The sequence below is a fragment of the Pogoniulus pusillus genome, chromosome 12, assembly GCF_015220805.1.
Source record: "Pogoniulus pusillus isolate bPogPus1 chromosome 12, bPogPus1.pri, whole genome shotgun sequence".
NCBI lineage: Eukaryota > Metazoa > Chordata > Aves > Piciformes > Lybiidae > Pogoniulus > Pogoniulus pusillus.
Window position 1 is genome coordinate 31,952,915 of NC_087275.1, and position 23,872 is coordinate 31,976,786.

At 52.0% G+C, this 23,872-nt stretch overlaps 1 protein-coding gene across 9 annotated transcripts in view; it reads left to right on the forward strand.

The window, feature by feature from the left end:
- Window positions 1-14,533, forward strand: part of MAP7D2 (MAP7 domain containing 2) — a 100,385-nt gene extending 85,852 nt beyond the window's left edge. For 6 of the 9 annotated variants that reach the window (XM_064152037.1, XM_064152042.1, XM_064152040.1 and 3 more), the window contains 7 exons: window positions 797-923; window positions 3,382-3,586; window positions 5,132-5,236; window positions 6,774-6,827; window positions 8,469-8,547; window positions 10,454-10,637; window positions 11,618-14,533. In XM_064152037.1, coding sequence (XP_064008107.1) covers window positions 797-923; window positions 3,382-3,586; window positions 5,132-5,236; window positions 6,774-6,827; window positions 8,469-8,547; window positions 10,454-10,637; window positions 11,618-11,867 — 1,004 coding nt within the window. In that variant the 3' untranslated portion in view covers window positions 11,868-14,533. The remainder of the gene's footprint in view (window positions 1-796; window positions 924-3,381; window positions 3,587-5,131; window positions 5,237-6,773; window positions 6,828-8,468; window positions 8,548-10,453; window positions 10,638-11,617) is intronic. The other 3 variants (XR_010304189.1, XM_064152036.1, XM_064152038.1) reach the window with 3 other exon arrangements.
- The last annotated feature ends 9,339 nt before the right edge of the window (window positions 14,534-23,872 follow it).

Consider the following 23,872-nt stretch of genomic DNA (forward strand, 5'->3'; position numbering starts at 1 on the left):
ACACCTTGGATTCTGTGGGCTCACTTTTGGGCCCCTCACTGCAAGCAGGACATAGAAATCCTGGAGTGGGTCCAAGAAAGCTGGAGAGCAAAGTCACCTGAGGAGCAGCTGAGAGAGCTGGAGTTTGTTTAGTGTGAAGAAAAGGAGGCTCTGGCCAACCTGATGTGGGGCAGGGTGTCCCTGCCCATGGCAGAGGGGTTGGAACTAGATGATCCTTGAGGTCCCTTCCAGCCCTGACTGATTCTATGCTTCTGGTTTATGTTCCTTGTTTCCTACAAGCTCTCCCATCAAAATCCAACAGTACTTAACCCACCCTCAGTTATCAGCCCTGATTCTATGATGAGGCTGAAACCTCTTTGCCCCCTACAGCTCCCTGAAAGGAGTCTGTGGAGAGGTTGGATGTCTGTCTCTTCTCCTAAGTGGACAAAAGAAATAGTCTCAAGTTGCTCCAGGGGAGGTTTAGATGGGATGTTAATGAGGATTTATTTACTGAGAGAGTGGTCAGGCATTGGAACAGCCTGCCCAGGGAGGTGGTTGAAGCCCTGTCCCTGGAGGTGTTTAAAAGGTCCATGGATATGATGCTAAGGGACATGGTTTAGCACCAGGCTTAGTGGAGTTGGATTTGATCTCAGAGGTCTTTTCCAGCTCTGAAATGATTCTGAGTCTGCTGACAAAGCTTTTGCAAGCAGAGATATCATCCCAGTCTGAGTGGGGACTGTTGAAGCTTCTGTGTGAGTGTGGAGGTGCTGGGCACTCTGTTTTCCTGCCTAACTTTCCAACCTTGGCCATCTCCTAGGGAAGATCACAGCAGGAACAACTGACGCAGAAGAAGCTTCCAAAATCCTAGCTGAAAGGAGACGCCAGGCTCGCCTGCAGAAGGAGCAGGAGGAGAGGGAGAGGCAGGAGAGAGAAGAGCAGGAGAGGTATCTCTATGCATTTCTCACTCCTGACCTGCTGACTCAACCTCTGTCACTGAAGGCACTTGAAATTAGGAGTCTCAGAATCTAAGTGACAACTTAACGTCTAAGTGCTCATTTGGGCCCAGGTGGCCAAGAGGGCTAACAGCATCCTGGCCTGGATCAAAGCCAGTGTGGCCAGCAGGAGCAGGGCAGTGATGGTGCCCCTATACCCAGCCCTGGTGAGGCTGCAGGTTGAGTGCTGGGTTGAGTTCTGGGAGCCACAGCACAGGAAACATAATGAGGGGCTGGAGAGTGTCCAGAGAGGAGCAATGAGGCTGGGGAGGGGTTTAGAGGGCATTATCTGAGGAGCAGCTGAAGGAGCTGGGGGTGTTTAGTGTGGAGAAGAGAAGGCTGAGGGCAGATCTTACTGCTCTCTACAGATCCCTGAAAGCAGTTTGGGGTAAGGCTGTGATGCTGGAGAGCAGCCCTGAGGAGAGGGACTTGGGGGTGCTGGTGGAGGAGAAGCTGAGCAGGAGCCAGCAGTGTGCACTTGCAGCCCAGAAAGCCAAGCAGAGCCTGGGCTGCAGCAGCAGAAGTGTGGCTGTGCTCTGCTGAGACCCCACCTGGAGTCCTGCATCCAGCTCTGGAGCCCCTGGGACAAGAGGGCTGTGGAGATGCTGGAGAGTGTCCAGAGCAGGGCCAGGAGGATGCTGAGAGGCTGCAGCAGCTCTGCTGTGAGCACAGCCTGAAAGAGTTGGGGCTGTGCAGGCTGGAGCAGAGGAGGCTCCCAGGGGACCTTCTTGTGGCCTTCCAGCATGTGCAGGGGGCTCCAAAAAAGCTGGGGAGGGACTTTTGAGGCTGTGAGGGAGTGTCAGGAGTGGGGGGAATGGAGCAAAGCTGGAGGTGGGGAGAGTGAGGCTGGAGGTGAGGAGGAAGTTGTTGAGCAGAAGAGTGGTGAGAGCCTGGCAGGGGTTGCCCAGGGAGGTGGTTGAGGCCCCATGGCTGGAGGTGTTTGAGGCCAGGCTGGCTGAGGCTGTGTGCAGCCTGCTCTAGGGTAGGGTGTCCCTGGGCATGGCAGGGGGTTGGCACTGCCTGATGCTTGTGGTCCCTTCCAGCCCTGCCTGATTCTGTGGTTCTGTGAAATCAAAGAACACTGATGAAGGGCCTCTTAATTTTGCTAAGCCCAGGCCTCACAGAGCAGATGCACACTGCTGACGTGGCTGTAAGAAGCTATTTGTAGCAGTTAGCTGAACAGTTACAATATGTGACCATAAATATGGAGCTCTGTAGAAGTGTCTGTAGCAATTAGTTGGAGATTTGCAGTCTGTAACTTTGAGCAGTCCAGGTTTGCATTCTTTGTGACTAAAGAAAGCAGGATGGAGAGCAGGAGGAGCTGAAACATCCTAACTGCAAACTATAGAAGCAACTGGAAGAAGCCAGCTGTAGAAGTTGACCCAAGGTGAAAAGTAGGCTGTGAGGAAGACTTCTCTCCCTAGTACCTAGTGACAGGACCAGAGGCAATGGTTAGAGTTGTGCCAGGGGAGGGTTAGGTTGGACATGAGGAAAAACTTCTTTAGTGAGAGAGTGGTGAGGGGTTGGAGCAGGCTGCCCAGGGAGGTGCTGGAGTCTCCTTCTCTGCAGACATTCCAAACCACCCACTTGGATGTGTTCCTGCGTGACCTGCTCCAGGTGCTCCTCCTCTGGCAGGGGGGTTGGATTGGATGATCCTTTGAGGTCCCTTCCAGCCCCTAACACTGTGATTCTGTGACAAGACTTGCATGTTTCCAGATATCAGCACTGACTGTGGAGCTTGTGGCTGCTCCCTCCCTGGAGGTGTTCAAGGCCAGGTTGGATGAGGCCTTGAGTGACCTGTTCTAATGAGAGGTGTCCCTGCCTACGGTGGGAGGTTAGAACCAGATGATCTTTGAGGTCCCTTCCAACCTGAACCATTCTATGAAGTACAGGGGAAGAAGGATGAATTCCATCCTTGAAGCTTCATGTTGAAGCTCTATCTGAAGTCTGAGTGGGTAGGTTTTCTTTTTCTCTGCTCACTCTTTGTCTTTTTAACAGAAATTATCATTCCTGTGTAACACTTCAGACAGTAAACTGAAGGTTGGAAGGGAAGTTTGACAGCAACCTGAATCCTGGGCATGTGCTCAAGCTTTTGGCTGAACCAGAATCACTTACTGCTGAGTGTGTGCCATGCATACAGCAGGCTTCATACTAAACAGGATCACAGAACCTTAGAGGTTGGAAAGGACCTCCAGAGATCATCCAGTCCAACCTCCCTGCCAAGCAGCATCCCCTAGGGTAGGGCACACAGGAATGCATCCAGGTGGGGGTGGAAAGTCTGCAGAGAAGGAGACTCCACAAGCCCCTGGGCAGCCTGTTGCAGGGCTCTGGCACCCTCATTGTCAAGAGGTTTCTCCTCATGGTGAGGATGAAGACTGTTCAAACAAACTGGTGTATTGTTCTCCTGCAGGCTTGAAAGAGAAGAACAGCAAAGAAAGGCAGAAGAAGAAAGGCTTCGTCGAGAGGAAGAGGCTCGGAAGAAGGAAGAGGAAAGGAAACGTGAAGAAGCAGCTGCTAGGAAAAAGGCAGAAGAGGAAGCCAAGAGAAGAGCTGAGGAAGAACAAATGCTGAAGGAGAAGCAAGAAAAAGAGCTCCAGGCCAAGCTTGAAAAACAGGTACCACCCCAAACACTAGTGGGAACCCCCCACAGCCCCTCAAGCACTGATCTGTACAGCTCTGATGGCAAACTTGAATCTTTGGGGAGGGTAAAAAGCTGCATAAAACTCCCAGATAACATCTTCTGAACTAAAAGATGAGGCTTTTCCCCCCCTTATACTGCTATGAGTATTCTCTTTCATCTGTATTTAATTGTGGGGTGTGTGTTCTTTTCAATTAGCCTTATTTAACTGTACCATGTGGACACCAAATCCTAGGCTATGATTATCCTCCTGCAGGCCAAGAGGAAGTGAAGGGTATGGAATGAATTGTAAAGGTGGAGAGGTGCAGATGCACACACACACACACACACACACACACACACCTGTTCTGGCCAGTGCAAAGGGATTGCTGGAGCCAAAGAGGTGTTTTCCAGAAGTGATGTTGGGATGAGATGAGGGACAATGGATTGAAGATGGAAGAAGGCAGATTTAGGCTGGATGTTAGGAAGAAATTCTTTAGAGTGGGGGTGGTGAGGCACTGGCACAGGTTGAGGATGCTGAGGCACTGGCACAAGTTGCCCAGGGAGGTTGTGGAGCACAGAATCACCCAATGTGATCAAAGATCACATTGGGTGATTCTGTGCTCCACAACCTCCCTGGAGGTGTTCCAGACCAGGCTGTGCTGGTGGGATGTGTCCCTGCCCATGGCAGAGGGATTGGAACTGGATGATCTTTAAGGTCCCTTCCACCTTTAAACCATCCAATGAATCTATCCCCTCTAACAGGTCCAAGTGGGAATGTTCAGGATAAGAAGGAGTTAAAAGGTCAAAAGACCACTGAAAATATATACTCATGTATTATTTATGTAGCCATAGATGTGCTTTTAGAGTCATAGAATGGGTTAGGTTGGAAGGGACCTCAGAGCTCATCCAATTCCAACCCCCTGCCATAGCCAGGGACACCTCCCACTAGGAAAGGTCGCTCAAAGCCTCATCCAACCTGACCTTCAACATCTCCAGGGAGGTTGTGCAGCACAGAATCACCCAATGTGATCAAAGATCACATTGGGTGATTCTGTGCTGCACAACCTCCCTGGGCAACCTGTGCCAGTGTCTCACCACCCTCAACCTGTGCCAGTCTCTCACTACTCTCAACCTGTGCCATTGTCTCACCACCCTCAACCTGTGCCAGTGTCTCACCACCCTCACTGCAAACAACCCTGTCCTAACATCCACTTTCAATCTCCCCTCTGCCAGTTTAAACCCATTCCTCCTCCTCCTCTCATTCCCAGACCTTCTCAATAGTCCCTCCTGTAGCCTCCTTCAGATCCTGCAAGGCCACTCCAAGGTCTCCTCCAAGCCTTCTCTTCTCCAGGCTGCACAGCCCCAACTCTCTCAGCCTGTGCTCACAGCAGAGCTGCTGCAGCCCTCTCAGCATCTTTATGACCCTCCTCTGGACCGGCTCCAACACTCCATGCCCTGCTTGTGTTGGGGGCTCCATAATATCTGCTAATGTGCCTAAAATAAGTGCCTGACCCTATCCTATTTTGCACATCCCAACTAGAGAGAGGAAGCAGAACTCAAAGCCCGCGAGGCAGCCGAACAGCTTCGACTGGAAAGGGAACAAATCATGCAGCAAATCGAGCAAGAGAGGCTGGAGCGGAAGAAGGTGAGTGGGGGCTGCCTCCAGCTCATGCTGCCCTGTCTGCTTCAGATACATAACCCCAAGAAGTCTCCTAGGAGTATCCAGCAATAATAATCTTGAGGGATTGCAGATGGAGATCTAAGCCTGCTCCAGGAGTTGCTACTCTCATGCTAGAGGAATGCGACCATGGGAATTTGGGAGAGGTGGAATTACCTGAGGCAAACAAACTGCTTCCTGCTGGCTCCTGAGCAAACACAGGCTTAGCTCTCTTCATCAACCCCAGAGACAAACACCAGCTGCTGCCCTACCCAGCACAGCACAGGCTGATGAGGAACATAACCTGCCCAACCCAGGACATCCCAGGATAGAGAGGAACTGGTGTGGGTTCAGAGCAGGGGTCTGAAGCAAGGGATCTCAGTCAGGGATCACATTGGGTGATTCTGTGCTCCACAACCTCCCTGGAGGTGTTCAGCACCAGGTTGGATGAGGCCTTGAGCAACCTGTTCTAGCAGGAGCTGTCCCTGCCCATGGCAGGGAGTTGGAACTGGCTGAGCTTTGAGGTCCCTTCCAGGCTGAACCATTCTGTGAATCTCTGAGCAGAGTGAGTTTGTTTAAGATCTACTCCCCAAAAGCTCCTTGTGACTACTGATGGAAGTCAAAGCAATTACCATGCAGCTTTTCTCCCACTTGGCTGCTCTCTGGCTGCACAGTGCAGAGCCAGCAGGGCTGTCTGGCCACTGTTGCACAAGGAAGTGGCTGGAGCTGCATGAATTAGCTCCGTGGCAGGAAAGAGAGAACAGCTGCAGAACCTCTGTCTGGTTGTAAAAAGCTGTCTTGCCATATTTATGATTCCAACATGTGGTTCTTAACTGCTCACCACAGAGCTGGAGCCAGGTGGCATTTGCAGATTAGAATGGTGAAGCAAACTGTCTTCTAAGTCTGCATTGGTTTCACAGCAGTGCAAAGGGACAATGAGAGAGGAGGCTCAGTCTTCTCCTCTCCAGACTAAGCAGCCCCACGTCCCTCAGCCCCTCCTCATCTGCCATGCCCTCCTGTTCCCTCCTCATCCTCATAGCCCTCCACTGGACCCTCTCCAGCAGATCCCTGTCCCTCTTCAACTGGGGAGCCCAAAACTGAACACAGTATTCAAGGTGAGGTCTCACCAGGGCAGAGTAGCCCCATGGCTGGAGGTGTTTGAGGCCAGGCTGGCTGAGGCTGTGTGCAGCCTGCTCTAGGGTAGGGTGTCCCTGGGCATGGCAGGGGGGTTGGGACTGGCTGCTCCTTGTGCTCCCTTCCAGCTCTGACTGATTCTATAGATGCCAGGCAGCTCTCAGGTGATTCCTGCCATTCCTTTTCTTTTTTATTGTCCCTTTGTCAAGCCAGGCAGAGATGACATTGTGACAGCACAGAAGGTTTTAAAGATGACATTGTGACAGCACAGAAGGTTTTAAAGATGACATTGTGACAGCACAGAAGGTTTTAATCTTTTTTTCCTCCTTTCTCAGTCTGTGTTTAAAAGTTCCACCTTCCTTCTCATCCTCCAATTTGTTTTGGTTTCTAGAGAATAGAAGAGATAATGAAGAGAACAAGGAGGAGTGAAACACCAGAAATAAAGGTAGGAAGCAGGGTGTGGTGGCAAGGCTTTGTTTGGTCTGTTACCCACAGGAGTAGTTCCATGGTAGTAGGGATACTCAGATGCAGCTCACATTTGGATGCAGAGTGTATTTGGAGCTGAGAATGACTGTTGCTGTGTCACAGTTCCTGCTGGAACTGTGCTGAATGGTGCCACATCCAGCTGGCAGCTGGTACCAGTGCTGTGCCCCAAGGATCAGTGCTGGGCCCAGTCCTGTTCAGTATCTTTATTGATGATCTGGAGCAGGGGATTGAGTCCAGCAGCAGTAAGTTTGCAGATGGCACCAAGCCAGGAGCAGGTGTGGAGCTGTTGGAGGGTAGGAGAGCCCTGCAGAGGGACCTGGCCAGGCTGCATGGGTGGGCAGAGGCCAATGGGATGAGACTGAACAAGGCCAAGGGCAGGGTTCTGCACTTTGGCCACAACAACCCCAAGCAGCACTGCAGGCTGGGGCCAGAGTGGCTGAGAGCAGGCAGGCAGAGAGGGAGCTGGGGGTGGTGGGAGAGAGGAGCTGCAGAGGAGGCAGCAGTGCCCAGGTGGGCAGCAGAGCCAATGGCATCCTGGGCTGGCTCAGGAGCAGTGTGGGCAGCAGGACAAGGGAGGTTCTTGTGCCCACCCCTGTGCTCAGCACTGCTCAGGCCACCCCTGGAGTGCTGTGTCCAGTTGTGGGCTCCTCCACTGCAGAGAGCTGTTGAGGTGCTGGAAGGTGTTTGGAGCAGGGCAGCAAGGCTGGGGAGGGGCCTGGAGCACAGCCCTGTGAGGAGAGGCTGAGGGAGCTGGGGGTGTGCAGCCTGCAGCAGAGGAGGCTCAGGGCAGAGCTCATTGCTGCCTGCAGCTGCCTGCAGGGAGGCTGTAGCCAGGTGGGGTTGGGCTCTGCTGCCAGGCAGCCAGCAGCAGAAGAAGGGGACAGAGGCTGAAGCTGTGCCAGGGCAGGTCTAGGCTGGATGTTGTTAGGAAGTTGTCAGAGAGAGTGATTGGTACTGGAATGGGCTGCCCAGGGGGGTGGTGGAGTCTGTGTGGCTGGAGGTGTTGCAGCCAAGCCTGGCTGGGGCACTGAGTGCCATGGTCTGGTTGGGTGGGCAGGGCTGGGTGCTAGGTTGGGCTGGGGGAGCTCTTCCAGCCTGTTTGATTCTGTTACTCTGAGTTGCAATCTGTGCCACTGCTCCAGACACACATTTTTGTGCACCTGTTCCAGACTTGCCTCCCTAAGTACCTCACAAGGAGGCAGGAGCCAATTCCTGGACACTGGAGCTGCAGTGTTTGCTGCTGTGAGGTATCCTCTGCTCTGTACCAGGCACTGAATCAGGTACTGAGCTCTCCATGTTAGAGGATGAGAACAGTTAATTGTGTGCTGCTGGGCAGTGACAGAGTCAAGTTTCACTTCTGTTCCCAGTTTCCTACTGAGGAAAGGTCTGTTCAGTTCCCTTCAGGGAATGCTTTCTTTTCCAAGGCACACAAATCAGTATCCATATGGCTAAATAAAAAGGAAAACAAAGTCTTGGCTGTTGATGTCCTTTGACCACCCCATGGCCCTGGGCAGTCTCACGAGTTTCAAGTCCAGTGGGTTCCATGAAGGTTCCAGCCCTTTGTCTGATGTCTAAATCATGACTCAATACTTCATTCCAGAAGGAAGAACCAAAACTGGAAGCACCATCAACGCTGAACGTGGAAAAGCAACCAAAGGCTCTTGTTCTCAACCAGCCAGGTAAAAACTGCCTTGGGGGAGCTGGCCTTGTTCAGCCTGAAGAAGGAAAGACCTCAGAGCAGCCTGCCAGGACCCAAAGGGACTCCAAGCAGGCTGCAGAGGGACTGTTTGCAAAGGCCTGCAGGAACAGGACGAGGGCAGTGGTTTGAGCTGAGAGCAGAGCAGATTGAGATGGGAAGTGTGGAGCAAGTTCTGCACCAGGAGTGTGGTCGAACACTGCAACAGGTTGCCCAGAGAGGTAGTTGAGGCCTCATCCCTGAAGACACTCAGTGTGAGGCTGGCCAAGGCTCTGAGCAGCCTGATCTAGTGGAGGATGTCTGCTGACCGAAGGAGGCTTGGACCAGGTGACCTTTGGAGGTCCCTTCCAACCCAAACCATTCTATGAGTCTAAATCTTTCTGACCCATTTTCCCAGGTTAGTTCTTCTCAGAGTTTCTTAACCTGAGCCAGAGCACTCTGCACAGGTTCTGTGCTTTCATCTCCAAAGGAAGAGCCAGAAATGGTAGAAGCCAGAGGCTGGCTTTGTTGTGCCATGTAAGCAGAAGCTTCTCCACTTGAATGCTGCCATAGCATGGCTGGGAATGAGAATCCCAAGCTGGCAGGGGGGTTGGTTGCTGAGAATCCCAAGCTGGCAGGGGGGTTGGTTGCTGCAATCTACCTTTGAAGGTTGCAGGTAGATTATTCTTGCACCCAAGCAAGCTTGTGATCTTTTTCCTGGCCTTGCTTTAGACCTTCCATTTCAGTCACTTTGAGTCCAGAAGAGCACTGAAACACTTAGTAAGTCAAACAAGCATAGCTGCCATTTGTCTGTGCTTTCTCTGCCTCCCCAGGCTCAGGGTTTGTCTGTTATTTGCTAAACTAAAATGTTTCTGCTGGAGCTGATGGAAGCCAGAGGGGCAGGAGGGAAGCTCTGAGCTGAGGGCAGTGCAGGAGCTGCAGACTGCAAGCCTGGAGCAGCTTGTAGAGGGGGGAACTCTCTCCTTGCCTCCACATTCCTCTGCCCCTGTGGTTGCTCTGGCTTTGTGCTGTTTCCAGCCAGCACAGCTGTGTGCCCAGCTCTGCTGTGGGAGAGGAGAGCAGATCTGGAGCACCTCTCCTATGGAGGTGGACTGAGAGAGTTGATGTTGTTCCATTTGGAGAAGCTCCAAAGAGACTTTATTGTGGCCTTGCAGTACCTGAAGTGGGCTAACAAGAAAGCTGGGGAGGGACTTTTTAGGCTGTCAGGTAGGGATAGGACTGGGGTGGGGGGAAATGGAGCAAAACTAGGAGTGGATAGGTTCAGACTGGATGTTAGGAAGAAGTTCTTCATCATGAGGGTGGTGAGACACTGGCACAGGTTGCCCAGGGAGGTGGTGGAAGCCTCATCCTGGAAGGTTTTAAGGCCAGGCTGGATGTGGCTGTGAGCAGCCTGATTAGTGTGAGATGTCCCTGCCCCTGGCAGGGAGGCTGGGACCAGATGAGCCTTAAGGTCCCTTCCCTTGTGTGATTCTGCAATGTGGGGGGACTGGGATATGTCCTGGGCTGGATGGTTTTGTACCAGCAGCAAGAGAGTCTTCCAGTGCCTTGGGTGTTTCTGTCCTGGGCTCTCAGGAATCTGTGGCAGAGCCCAGGCCAGAGATGTGGGAAGCAGGGTGGGATTGGAAGGGTTGGAGCAGATGATCTTTGAGGCCCCTTCCAAACTGGTCTTCTCTAGTTTTCTTTCTGCTTCCTCAGATGGAAAAGGTGCAGCATAAAGAGCAATGTTAAGAGTGGAAAAGAGGAGTGAGAGCAGAGTATGATGAGTCAGAGCAGAAGCTCAGCCCTAGTGCATTCTCAGTCTCACTTTCTTAAAGGCATCTGTGATTATTTGGAAACTGTTTTAACTGAAGAAGTTTCTCCTGTGGTGATTTTCTGACCTCCTTTTGCAGAGATCAATGGGTTGGCAAGCTGCCTGAAAAGTAAAGGCTTAGAAAGTGCTGCCTCTGTATTCCCTGCCCAGGATGTAGTTGCCAATGGACTAAAATCAGTTCCAGGACTTATTCAGTTAGAAGCTGTTGATGGGAAATGTAGCATGGAAGACTCAGCTGATGAGGTTCAGTCCATGGATGTGAGGTAAGGACCACATCTGCCAACAGAAAGTGTGGAGGTCCTCTTAAGAGACACCAAAGTGTCTCTGTTTCATTTGTTGATACTTCATTGCTTCACAGCTCACCTTCCTCACTGTGGGGCAGGCTCTGCTGCACTCCATTCCTATCCTTTTGAGGTCCCTTCCAAGCCCTAACATTCTGTGGCTGTGCCATTGAAGCAAGGGGGTGGAGCAGGCACAAGTGATCTGGCAGCAAACTACCAGGGAGTTGTTTCTGGGGGATGAGTGGTCACATCACACAGCTCCCACAGTCTTTAGTCTTTAAGGAGGGTGGTTAGGTGTGACCTCCTGTCCTTGCTGTTTGCACTGGGGCATGCTCTAGGTAAAGGCTTGCTGCAGCTGGCTTCCAGAGTAGTTAATGCTGGGCTCCCCACTTGAAGAGGGACAGGGATCTGCTGGAGAGAGTCCAAGGGAGGGCTACGAGGATGATGAGGGCACTGGAGCACTGCCTCATGAGGAGAGGCTGAGGGACCTGGGGCTGCTTAGTCTGGAGAAGAGAAGACTGAGAGGGGATTTAATCAATGTTTATCAATAGCTGAAGGCTGGAGGTCAGGAGGGGGGGACAGGCTCTGCTCACTGCTCCCTGGGATAGGACAAGCAGCAGTGGATGGAAGCTGCAGCACAGGAGGTGCCAGCTCAGCACAAGGGGGAACTTCTTGACTGGAAGGGTCCCAGAGCCCTGGCACAGGCTGCCCAGAGAGGCTGTGGAGTCTCCTTCTCTGGAGCCTTTCCAGGCCTGTCTGGATGTGTTCCTGTGTGCCCTGAGCTAGATTGTGTGCTCCTGCTTTGGCAGGGGGTTGGACTCAATGATCTCCTTGGGTCCCTTCCAACCTCGAAGATCCTCTGGTGCTGTGTAGTGGCCAACGAGAAAGCGAAGCTGCCTGTGCCTAATGAGCAGTCACACAGCTCTTACTCTGCATCTTCCTCTTGTGTCTCCCTTGTGCAGCCCAGTTTCCAAAGAGGAACTTATCTCTATCCCTGAATATTCACCCATGAACGAACTGATGCCTGGGGTTGCTTTGGACCAGAATGGAACAAGCAATGCCAAGGCTCTCGAAGACCTCTTGGATTTCACAGGCCAAGCTACCTACTCCAAGATGTCCAGTGATGCCATTAACCTAGATGACTGTAACAAAAACCTGATTGAGGGATTTAACAGTCCAGGACAGGAAAATACACTCAATTCTATCTGTTGACAACCTCACTTGGCCAGCAGAACAGAGCGAGGTACAGTATTGTGAGGAACATCTTAGCCACCACAAACTGCTGTGATTGCTTCGCCGTCCTCCCCCCCAGCAAAAGAGAGCATCTGTGGAGGGAGGAAGCAAGCTGGGCTCACAGATCTGGAAATTCAGCATAACCTTTCTTATCTGCAGCTCTTTGTAAATAGGCATCGTAGGCAAACCCCAGCATAGCCTAGCAACAGAAGGCATCTGCTAAGTGGAAACGTTTCCTTCATGCATTCACAGGAGAATCGGCAGAGGAGGTGCTTTGGGGCTTTTGTTTTCCTTCAAGTGCTTCCTTTCCTCTCAGTCTTTGGAGCATTTTTGCATGAAGAAAACAGTTAAAAGTGGGGCCAGCATAGCAAAGTGCTGCTTACTCTCATCTGCTGCCCCAAGTAACATGCAGCAGGATGGAGAAACACTGCCCCTGGGAAGCCTGCACAGCTATAAAGCCATAGCAGGCTTCAGGGGCAGTGGCACAGTGCCACAGACACTTGGGGTTTGGGGGGCAATAATGTATTCTGAATTAGGAAGCTGAAATCAGTTCACTGGCAGAGCTGACTCAGCATTCTCCTCTCTTTTAACTGGCAGAGATAGCAGTTCATGAGGGATATACATCCCCGACGTGGCACTGGCAGTAAAATAGGAGCTTGGCACTTGGGGGGTGGGGGGGAAGCTTCTGCAGGCTTTGAGCACGTTTGAACATTTGAAGTTGGAGTTGAAATTATCAGAGCTGCATAAAACTTTGTCTTCTGCTTTTGGCAGATGCCAATGGTGCAGAGCCTTGATGGTTTTGGGGAAGACTTGAGTGTGGCATTAGGATGTGAGCTTCAGCTGCTGGTCAAGCACTTCTTTCTCCTTTTCATCTACACTCAGCTCAACACTTCACTGTCATTTTGTTTTCTTAACCTGTGCATTTGACTGGGAAATGATTCTTCCTTCAGCCTCATCATGCATCCAGGTAATTCTTCCTTCAGCCTCATCATGCTTCCAGATAATTCTTCCTTCAGCCTCATCCTTCGTCATGCATCCAAATAATTCTTCCTTCAGCTTCCTCATGCTTCCAGGTAATTCTTCCTTCAGCCTCATCATGCATCCAGGTAATTCTTCCTTCAGCTTCATCATGCATCCAGGCAATTTTTCCTTCAGCCTCATCATGCATCCAGGTAATTCTTCCTTCAGCCTCATCCTTCATCATGCATCCAGATAATTCTTCCTTCAGCCTAATCATGCATCCAGTTAATTCTTCCTTCAGCTTCATCCTTCATCATGCATCCAGGCAATTTTTCCTTCAGCCTCATCCTTCATCATGCATCCAGACAATTCTTCTTTCAGCTTCATCATGCATCCAGATAGTTCTTCCTTCAGCCTCATCATCCACCCAGATAATTCTTCCTTCAGCTTCCTCATGCATCCTTTTAGACCCTTTTTTTTCCCTTGTAAATAGGGTAAAAGTGAGGTTTGCTGCTGGTGCACTGCAAGGAAATGCTGATGCTGTGCTTTAATACTTCAATAACGAGTTCTTGGCAACTTTGGTGCAGGTGTAGACTTCAGAAGTGCAGCTGAAGAGGTCTGAATAACTACTGGATTCCAAAGAGCCTTTTTTTGCTGGCAGGGGGAGTGTGGGAGCTTCCTCCTCGTGGTTGTTATGTGGAGACTTTTAGTCACTAGTGGCACTGGTTAAGGTTAGTCTGGGAGTGACTGTGTGTTTAAAAAGGTGCTTGTGGAGCAGCTGTAAACAAGGTAGGCCAAATGCCTCATGTAATCCCTTCCAATACATATATATATATCTAATAGCTGTAGTAGAGCCAAATGAGTGGCTGGAGGAGGAGAGGACACATTCATCTCTGAAGATGCAGACACTTGATTCATACCAGCAGGCTTTCTGTCACATGGGAGAAGCATTTTTGTCTTTCTCAGAGGCTCAACAAACCCAAGTTTTAGGCAGCAGCAAAACAATAAGCAGGAATCCAAAGGCTGGGACACCTTTGGGGCACACTGCTTAGAGCCCTAAAGGTTCTGCAAGCATCTGGCTGGAAGAATTCACATCAAGCTATGTCATTGTTAACTTCGGTGAGCTACAGCTGTGTGCTGCTCTGAGGACACTTCTGGTCCAGGTTCTTCTCAGAATAAATGATAACTCAAACTGCCTCTGGACACTACCACCCAAGAAGTATTTGGGATTCTGTGGGTGTTTTCTTTGCCTTTCTGTTAGTTTGGGTTTGGGGTTGGTTTTTTTCCCCACGTGTAAGGGACTTCCCAGCATAAGTTAAGCTCAGCTGGAGCCCTGCTCCCGTGCTCTTTGCAGCCAGCAAGAGGCAATGACATGGTGTGAGGTGTAAAGGAATCAGACCTACACCAATCCAGCTCTGTTCCTGTTAGTGCTCCTCAGAGAAACCCTTCCTTGTGAGTGTGCAGTAAGCTGTAGCATGGTGCTGTGTCTTCCACCTTAGTCTCCTTCATCTCTTTCTCACCTCATGAGCAAAGCAAGCCAGCTGGTGTTGCTGTGGTCCCTTGTGTTTGACAGGTGTCACATTCTATTTTATTAGGGTGTCACTGTATAAGCTGTAGATTTCTGTATTTGCATGACCTGTATAGCATGTATAAAGGTGAAATACATTTTCATTTATGACTCCCAACTTGGTTTGTGGCATTATTTGACTCCCAGCAAAAGTACATCTGAGATCCTCCTCCCCTCACCTGCAGCACTGCGTCCGGTTCTGGGGCTCGCAGCACAAGGAGGACATGGAACTGCTGGAGGGGTCCAGAGGAGGCCACAAAGATGCTCAGAGGGCTGCAGAAGCTCCCCTGTGGGGACAGGCTGAGAGAGCTGAGGCTGTTCAGCCTGGAGAAGAGAAGGCTCTGGGGATACCTCAGAGTAGCCTTCCAGAACCTGAAGGGGACTACAAGAAAGCTGGGAAGGGACTTTTGACAAGGGCTGGAAGTGACAGGATGAGAGGGAATGGATTGAAGCTTGAGGAGGGCAGATTGAGGCTGGAGATTAGGAAGGAATTCTTTGCAGTGAGGCTGGTGAAACACTGGCACAGGTTGCCCAGGGAGGCTGTGGATGCCCATCCCTAGAGGTGTTGAGGGCCAGGCTGGATGAGGCCTTGAGCATTGTGGGCTGGTGCAAAGTGTCTCTGCTATGAATAAAATACACATATGGATGAGATGCTTTGTTCTCTATGTATTTATACAGGAGCTCCTCCAGCCCTCTGAGCATCTTTGTGGCCCTCCTCTGGACCCACTCCAGCAGCTCCATGTCCCTCTTAAGCCAATGGGCCCCAGAACTGGAGGCAGTGCTGCAGGTGTGGTCTGAGCAGAGGGGCAGAATCCCCTCCCTGTGCTGCTGCTCTCCCTGCTCTGGCTGCAGCCAGCACACAGCTGCCTCTGTGCTGCCAGCCACCAGTGCTGGCTGCTGGGCACTTTGGCACCAACTGACACCCCCAAGGCCTTCTCCTGCAGACTGCTCTCAGCCACTCCTCACCCAGCCTGGATTTGTGCTTGGGATTGCCCTGACCCAGGTGCAGGACCTTGCACTTGGCCTTGTTGAACTGTATGGGGCTGGCTTGGTCCAACCTCTGCAGCCTGTCTGAGTGCCTCTGGGTGGATCCTTTCCCTCCAGAGTGCCAACCACACCACACAGCTTGATGTCATCAGCAGGCTTGTTGAGGGTGCCTCAGTGCAAAGATGTTCAACAGCACTGGTCCCACTACAGACCCCTGAGGGACACCACTTGTCACTGGTGTCCCTTTGGCCACTGAGCTGCTGGGTGCCTGCATCCAGCCCATTCCTTACCCAGACTGTGGCAGCAATGCCTTCAAACCAGCAGGCTTTGGATGATTACCTGAGGCCTGCACTGTTCAGAACCAACACAACTGCTCTGGAAGCCAACATGTGATATCCACAGAAATAGCTCAGTAACCCTGATGAAATCAAGCCTGAAGGAGTCCCAGAGCAACAACAACTGTGATGCAAGAGAGTCAACAGAAGGAAAGGCTGAGCTGTGTGCTGCCTGCTCCACAAAGTCCTTGCTCTAAGAACCACTTTTTACACAGATTACAGAGCTGGCTTCAACCAGAAGCTTTCCATCATCACTCTTCTTGCTGTGTCTAGAAGGAATAACCTACAAGTCAGTGGCAACAAAATTACTTAGCTGGAGGAAACAAAAATTAATGAGTGTAAGAGATGTTCTCAATCAGGGGAATTACTCTGACAATGTTCAATGTCCAGCAGTGTGGGCAGCAGGACAAGGGAGGTTCTTGTGCCCACCCCTGTGCTCAGCACTGCTCAGGCCACCCCTGGAGTGCTGTGTCCAGCTCTGGGCTCCTCCATTGCAGAGAGCTGCTGAGGTGCTGGAAGGTGTTTGGAGCAGGGCAGCAAGGCTGGGGAGGGGCCTGGAGCACAGCCCTGTGAGGAGAGGCTGAGGGAGCTGGGGGGGTGCAGCCTGCAGCAGAGGAGGCTCAGGGCAGAGCTCATTGCTGCCTGCAGCTGCCTGCAGGGAGGCTGTAGCCAGGTGGGGTTGGGCTCTGCTGCCAGGCAGCCAGCAGCAGAAGAAGGGGACAGAGGCTCAAGCTGTGCCAGGGCAGGTCTAGGCTGGATGTTGTGAGGAAGTTGTTGGCAGAGAGAGTGATTGGCACTGGAACGGGCTGCCCAGGGAGGTGGTGGAGTGGCTGTGCCTGGAGGTGTTGCAGCCAAGCCTGGCTGGGGCACTGAGTGCCATGGTCTGGTTGGTTGGGCAGGGCTGGGGGCTAGGTTGGGCTGGCTGAGCTTGGAGCTCTCCCAACCTTGATTCCATGATTCAATGTCATTTCTCTCTCTAGGAGTGACAGCCACTGCCCCCCAGTCCGTGGGCAGGGCAGCATGCAGGAGCAGATCTGCAGCACCATGGTTAATGTCATGGTCACACATCCCTTTTCCAAGTGAAGATGTCATTATCAGTGCCTGACACATGCAGAGCTCTGGGGGTTTATAGCAATAAATCCTGTAAAGCTACTCCTATTTTCCTGCTGTGGAGTTTCAGCCAGGAACACTTTTCACTCATTCCTCTTTTGTTTCCTTTCAATTCTTACACTTTTATCAGTTCCAGCACACAAAGCCAAGAGGATACAAGTTCTGGTGGATGCCTGCTGGAGTAGGTTTGTTCACTCAGTTCCTGGCCAAGATTGTCCCCAAGACCAGAGCTGGCAGAGAAACAAACAGCCCAAGGAGCTTTTTGGAGCCTGAATATATGAAGTCTTATGTCTGGAGAGGAACAAAGCACCACTGGCACAAATAGTTAGTGTAATACTGCTCAGAAATGGCTGAATCTTACCCAGCTGAAGACCAGGTCAGGGTTTCTTTCTTTTTGGCAAGAAATATTTGTCCTTTTAGCCTCCATTTTGACATTCTGTGCTGATGGTCTTGGGCCAGTCTTGTTTCAGGGCAGAAAATGTCCTGTAGCACCTGAGGCAGCTGCTGGATTGAGCAGAAATGGAAGGCAGGAGGGGAGGAGGAGGCAGGATGGGTGAAGGTCACAGTGGCTGAAGACTGCTAAGACACTTCACATCTTCTTTACTACCACATCACTACTGTTAAAAATCCTGCAAGAAATGAGTCTGAGTCACAACTCCACATCTTGCACTGGGTTGGAAGTGACCCTCAAAGATCATCTTATCCATGCCCCCTGCAGGCAGCTGAGACACTTCCAATTGGATCAGCCTGCCCAGGCACACATCCAGCTTGAGCTTGGATGTCTGCAGGGACAGGGCCTCAGCCACATCCCTGGGCAGCCTGTGCCAGGATTTCACCCCTCTCACTGTGCAGAACTTCCTCCTGCTGCCCAACCTGACTCTGCCCTGCTCCAGCTCCAAACCACTGCACCTCATCCTATTGCCTGCAGCCCTTACAACAGTCCCTCCCCAACCTTTGTGTAGGTCTCCAGAGACTGAAAGGTAGCTCTAAGGTCTCCAGAGCCTTCTCTCCTCCAGGGTGAACAGCCCCAATCCTTTCAGCTTCTTTTCTCTGCTGATCTCGGTGGCCTCCTCTGGACTCGTTCCATCAAGTCTGGTTCTCTGGTGTTGGAGGCCACAGAGCTGGACACAGCACTGCAGGTGAGGTCTCACCAGAGCAGAGGGGCAGGATCCTCTCTCTCTGGCCATGCTGCTTTGGATGCAGCCCAGGCTGCCATTGGCCTTCTGGGCTGCAAGTGCACACAGTTGGCTCCTGTCCAGCTTCTCCTGCACCAGCACCCCCCCAAGAGCTCTGCAGGGCTGCTCTCACTTTCATCATCCCCCAACCTGTGTTGATAATGAGGGTTGCCCTGACCTAGGTGCAGGACCTTGCACTTTGCCTTGCTGAACGTGATGTGGTTGTCCTCAGCCCACCTTTGCAGCCAAAGGTGTCCTGCCAAAGGACATCTGAAAACATGATCTCTCCTTATCCTGCTGTTTCACTGCAGTTTCTCCTTCTGTCACTTGTTCCAAGAGCTACCTCTTGCACCTGCAAAGAGATGCAGCCTCTCTGCACCTCTGCCTTCCTCCCCAGGTTCATCTGTTGTGGCCTCTTGGGTGAGAAGCTTGGCTAGAATTATATCATAGAATCAAGAAGGCTGGAAGAGAGTCCAACCTAGCACCCAGCCCTGCCCAACCAACCAGACCATGGCACTAAGTGCCCCAGCCAGGCTTGGCTTCAGCACCTCCAGTCACGGCCACTCCACCACCTCCCTGGGCAGCCCATTCCAGTGCCAATCACTCTCTCTGACAACAACTTCCTAACAACATCCAGTCTAGACCTGCCCTGGCACAGCTTGAGCCTCTGTCCCCTTCTTCTGCTGCTGGCTGCCTGGCAGCAGAGCCCAACCCCACCTGGCTACAGCCTCCCTGCAGGCAGCTGCAGGCAGCAATGAGCTCTGCCCTGAGCCTCCTCTGCTGCAGGCTGCACCCCCCAGCTCCCTCAGCCTCTCCTCACAGGGCTGTGCTCCAGGCCCCTCCCCAGCCTTGCTGCCCTTCTCTGGACGCCTTCCAGCACCTCAGCATCTCTCTGCAATGGAGGAGCCCACAACTGGACACAGCACTCCAGGTGTTGAAACCTTACTTCCAAAATCTCTCTCCTGTGTTTATGGCCTGCATGGGTGTCAGCTGCTACACCGAGATTGCTCTCACTGCTAACTTGCCACAACCTTAGCCAAGTTTACACAGGCCCAGTGGCAACAGCACCTTTCCACATGTTCCAACAGGAGAGTCAGGATAGCCTCATAAATGACACAGAGAGGCATGGTTACCTCCCAGCAGCCCAGCCTCGCTGAGGGCTCTCTTTAAAGAGCAGTTTGGTGATGCTATCACAGCGCAGTCATGCACTCAGTCGTCCTCTCACATTCCTTTGGGCTTTAATTAAGCAATTACTTTACTGCTTCCCTTACATTTCACAGCTAAATAATGCAGGACTTCACTTCCTCAGCTACAGAGGAAGTCGTTAGTACAGCGTCACAGGGTGGTAGGGCTTGGAAGGGACCTCCAAAGCTCAGCCAGTCCAACCCCCCTGCCAGAGCAGCAGCACCCGGGGCAGGGCACGCAGGAACGCAGCCAGGCAGGTTGGGAAAGGCTCCAGAGAAGGAGACTCCACAGCCTCTCTGGGCAGCCTGCTCCAGGCCTCTCATAGCCTCACAGGGAAAGAATTGTTCCTTCTGTTCCCACGGAACCTCTTCTGCTCCAGCTGGCCCCAGTGCCCCTTGTCCTATCATTGGCCATCCCTGAGCAGAGCCACCCGTTACAGCCTATGGGTTCTGTCTGCAGACACCAAAAGGAACTGGGTATGGCAACCCAGGAACTGGGTATGGCAGCCAAGGAACTGGGTATGGCAACCAAGGAACTGGGTATGGCAGCCAAGGAACTGGGTATGGCAACCCAGGAACTGGGTATGGCATACAAGAATTGGGTATTGCAACCAAGGAACTGGTTATGGCAACCAAGGAACTGGGTATGGCAACCAAGGGATTGTGTGTGGCAACCCAGGAACTGGGTATGGCATACAAGAATTGGGTATTGCAACCAAGGAACTGGCTATGGCAACCCAGCTATCCCACTCCTTACAACTTGCTTTTCTCAGTGCTAGGTCCAGTCCTGTTCAATGTCTCAATCAGTGACATTGATAAGGGCAGAGACAGACAGAGTCTGCTCAGCAGGTTTGCTGCTGACACCACACTGAGAGGCTTGGCTGATAGAGCTGCAGGCTGTGAGGCCATCCAGAGAGCCCTGGGCAGACAGAGCTGGGCACAGAGCAACCAGATGAGGTTCAGCAAGGACAAGTGCAGAGTCCTGCACCTGGGGAGGAACAATAAACTGCAGCAGGACAGGCTGGGAGGTGACTGCTGGAGAGCAGCCCCAAGGAGAGGGAGCTGGGGGAGAGCATCCATGGCACAGCAGTGTGCCCTGGGGGCCAAGAGGGCCAATGCAACCCTGGGGGGCATTAGGCAGAGTGTGTCCAGCAGATCAAGAGAGGTTCTCCTGCCCCTCTGCTCTGCCCTAGTGAGACCTCATCTTGAGCACTGCCTTCAGTTTGGGGCTCCCCAGATGAAGAGGGACAGGGACCTGCTGGAGAGGGTTCAGCACAGGACTATGAGGATGATGAGGAGACTGGAGCACTGCCTGGTGAGGAGAGGCTGAGGGACTTGGGGCTGCTTAGTCTGGAGAGGAGAAGATTGAGAGGGGATTGAATCAATGTTTATCAGTATCTGAGGGCTGGGGGTCAGGAGGGGGGGACAGGCTCTGCTCACTGCTCCCTGGAATAGGACAAGCAGCAATGGATGGAAGCTGCAGCACAGGAGGTGCCAGCTCAGCACAAGGGGGAACTTCTTGCCTGGAAGGATCCCAGAGCCCTGGCACAGGCTGCCCAGAGAGGCTGTGGAGCCTCCTTCTCTGGAGCCTTTCCAGGCCTGTCTGGATGTGTTCCTGTGTGCCCTGAGCTAGACTGTGTGCTCCTGCTCTGTCAGGGGGGGTTGGACTGGATGATCTCTTTGAGTCCCTTCCAACCCCTAACATCCTGTGAGCCTGTGATAAATAGGCATGCAACAGCAGTCAGTGTGACAGTGAGCTGGGCAGTGCAGGAAAGCTCAGCTGGCACTCTCCAGCAGCTCAGGCTCCCTTGCTCTACCTGCTTCTGGGCCTGGCCTTGCCAGGGAGGAAGGAAAGCTTCATTTCCACTTTAGAAAACGAAACAACCAACTCAACATAGAAGAGTTGGGCAAAGTTCAGTGTCAATAGTGATGTTTTCTGTGGAAATGAAACCATCTGCTTGAAAGAAGAGCTAGGCAGAGATAGGATCTGGCTGCTATGGAGAGCTAGGTTCTGCCTTTGAATTCTTGGTGACTTCCATTAATCATTTCCAAGTACTCAGCATGCACACTCCAGCCATGCTCTTTCCAAAGGGAATGTTTACTAAGTGAAACATTAAAGGAGCATGGAAGCTATTCTCTATTCTAATGATACTTAATGGAGGGGAGGAGGAAACATCAACAAACCAACAAAAACCACCATGGAAATAGGTTAAAATAATTAGTCTTAGTAGGCAGTAATTGCCAAGTCCTGTGCAACAGAATGGCCTTCACAGCTCAGAGCTGGAGAATAGTGATGCTGTGGCACTACTCACAGACACTGCTCTGAATGTTAGGCTAATCTGCAGTGTGCTTCAGTGCTTCTTTCTCTTAGGCTACACAGTCCCAACCGTTGAGCCCCTGGGTAGTGTCCATCAGGACAGATGGGATCAGGAGCATCTAAGGTGAATGCAAGAAGGTAGGTTGAGAGTGAAGTTTAATAGCTTGGTTTATGTAATGTAGACGTTCCTCAGACACACGCAGGGGTGGGCTGCCTGGACACAGTGCTTTGGACCAGGGTGTGCTTTGAGTGAGGTTTTGAATTGCAGGGCAGTGCTAGCTCCACCCCACACAGAAAGCAGGCAAACTGCTACACCATAGAATCAGGGAACCAAGCAGGTTGGAAGAGAGCTCCAAGCTCATCCAGTCCAGCCTAGCACCCAGCCCTGCCCAACCAACCAAACCATGGCACTCAGTGCCCCAGCCAGGCTTGGCTGCAACACCTCCAGCCACGGCCACTCCACCACCTCCCTGGGCAGCCCATTCCAATGCCAATCGCTCTCTCTGCCAACAACCTCCTCCTTACACTCAGCCTAGACCTGCCCTGGCACAGCTTGAGGCTATGTCCCTCTGAAGGAGGGAATAAAACCCAATCTTTTCTCTGTTAGTTTGACTTTCCCACTCTTGAGAATGTGGCTGTAGCTGCCTATACAGTGATTACCCTGTGTGTCACAAGAGATATGCCACACTGGTGCTTCAGATGAGCTGAGAGGCTGGCCCAGGTCTCTCTGGGACAGTGCAGATCCATAGCATCTGCCCACTTCAGTGTCAGCTGCTCAGTCTGAAGCTCACTCCACCCAGGTGTCACCCCGAGCTGCTATTGACAAAAATCTCCACGTGGTGAAGAGGCAGCAAGCATTGAGTGCAGCTTGCCCCTGCATTTCTATGTCCTGTACTTCACTGTTTGCAGTCACAGAAACACAGAATGCATCTGGCTGGAAGAGACCTCCACAATCATCCAGTACAACCTCTAGCTCTGCACCAAAGGCTCAACACTAAACCATGTCCCTAAGAATCATGGAATCAAGGAGGTTGGAAGAGAGCTCCAAGCTCCCCCAGCCCAACCTAGCACCCAGCCCTGCCCAACCAACCAGACCATGGCACTAAGTGCCCCAGCCAGGCTTGGCTGCAACACCTCCAGCCACAGCCACTCCACCACCTCCCTGGGCAGCCCATTCCAGTGCCAATCACTCTCTCTGACAACAACTTCCTAACAACATCCAGCCTAGACCTGCCCTGGCACAGCTTGAGCCTCTGTCCCCTTCTTCTGGTGCTGGTTGCCTGGCAGTAGAGCCCAACCCTACCTGGCTACAGCCTCCCTTCAGGGAGCTGCTGACAGCAATAAATGCTGCTTAAGCACCTCCAGGGAGGGTGACTCCACCACTGCCCTGGGCAGACCATGCCAGTGTTTGAGAACCCTTTCAATGAAGAAATACTTCCTAATATCCAGCTTGAACCTCCCCTAGTGCAGCTTGAAACCACTTCCTCTGGTCCAAGGGGAAGAGCCTGTCCCTTCCTCCCTTCAGGTAGTGGTGGAGTCCCTTTTAAACAGGGAAGACACTACTACTAAGCTAAAAAGTAATCTTATCCTATCCTTATGAGACCTTCAGAGTGTTTTGGTGAGCACAGGAAATGATTTTGTACTACAGTCATCTGGGGTCCCTCATGTTTGAGCTAGGCTAGAAAGAACCAAGCAGGATCCTGTGGACAAAGACAGTGACCACATCTACAGCCCTGAGAAAGGACCCCTCAGTCCTACCCAGAACAACTCCATTAAGGATGAGAAGACAGAGAGCTGAAGACAACACTCTGCTAAAAGATCAGTCCTATACATGCAGGGCAAGGTGAGGTCAGCAGGTAAAAGTCTGTTGGGTAGCTGAAGTTGGCAGCCCACAGTGATATTGGGAAGGTGAGGAAACTGAGCCCACCTCCTGGGAAAGAGGAGCATGAGAGGTGACCTCAGCCATGTTGATGAAGATGTAAAGGTGAGTGCTGGGAGGCTGGAGCCAGGCTCTGCTGGGTGATGCCCAGTGGCAGGACAAGGGGCAGTGGGTAGAAGCTAAGGCATAAGAGGTTCCATAGAAACATGAGGAGGAATATTTTCCCTCTGAGGGTGACAGAGCTCTGGAACAGGCTGCCCAGGTGAGTTGTGGAGTCTCCCTCTCTGGAGACATCCAAGCCCCACCTGGACACGTTCCTGTGTGCCTTGCTCTGGGTGCTCCTGCTCTGGTAGGGTGGTTGGACTGGGTGAGCTCTCAAGGTCCCTTCCAACCTCTGCCATTCTGTGATTCTAATGAAGAGGCCAACAGTAAACTACTCTTCCTTTCCAATCTCTACAGAGTGGAAATAA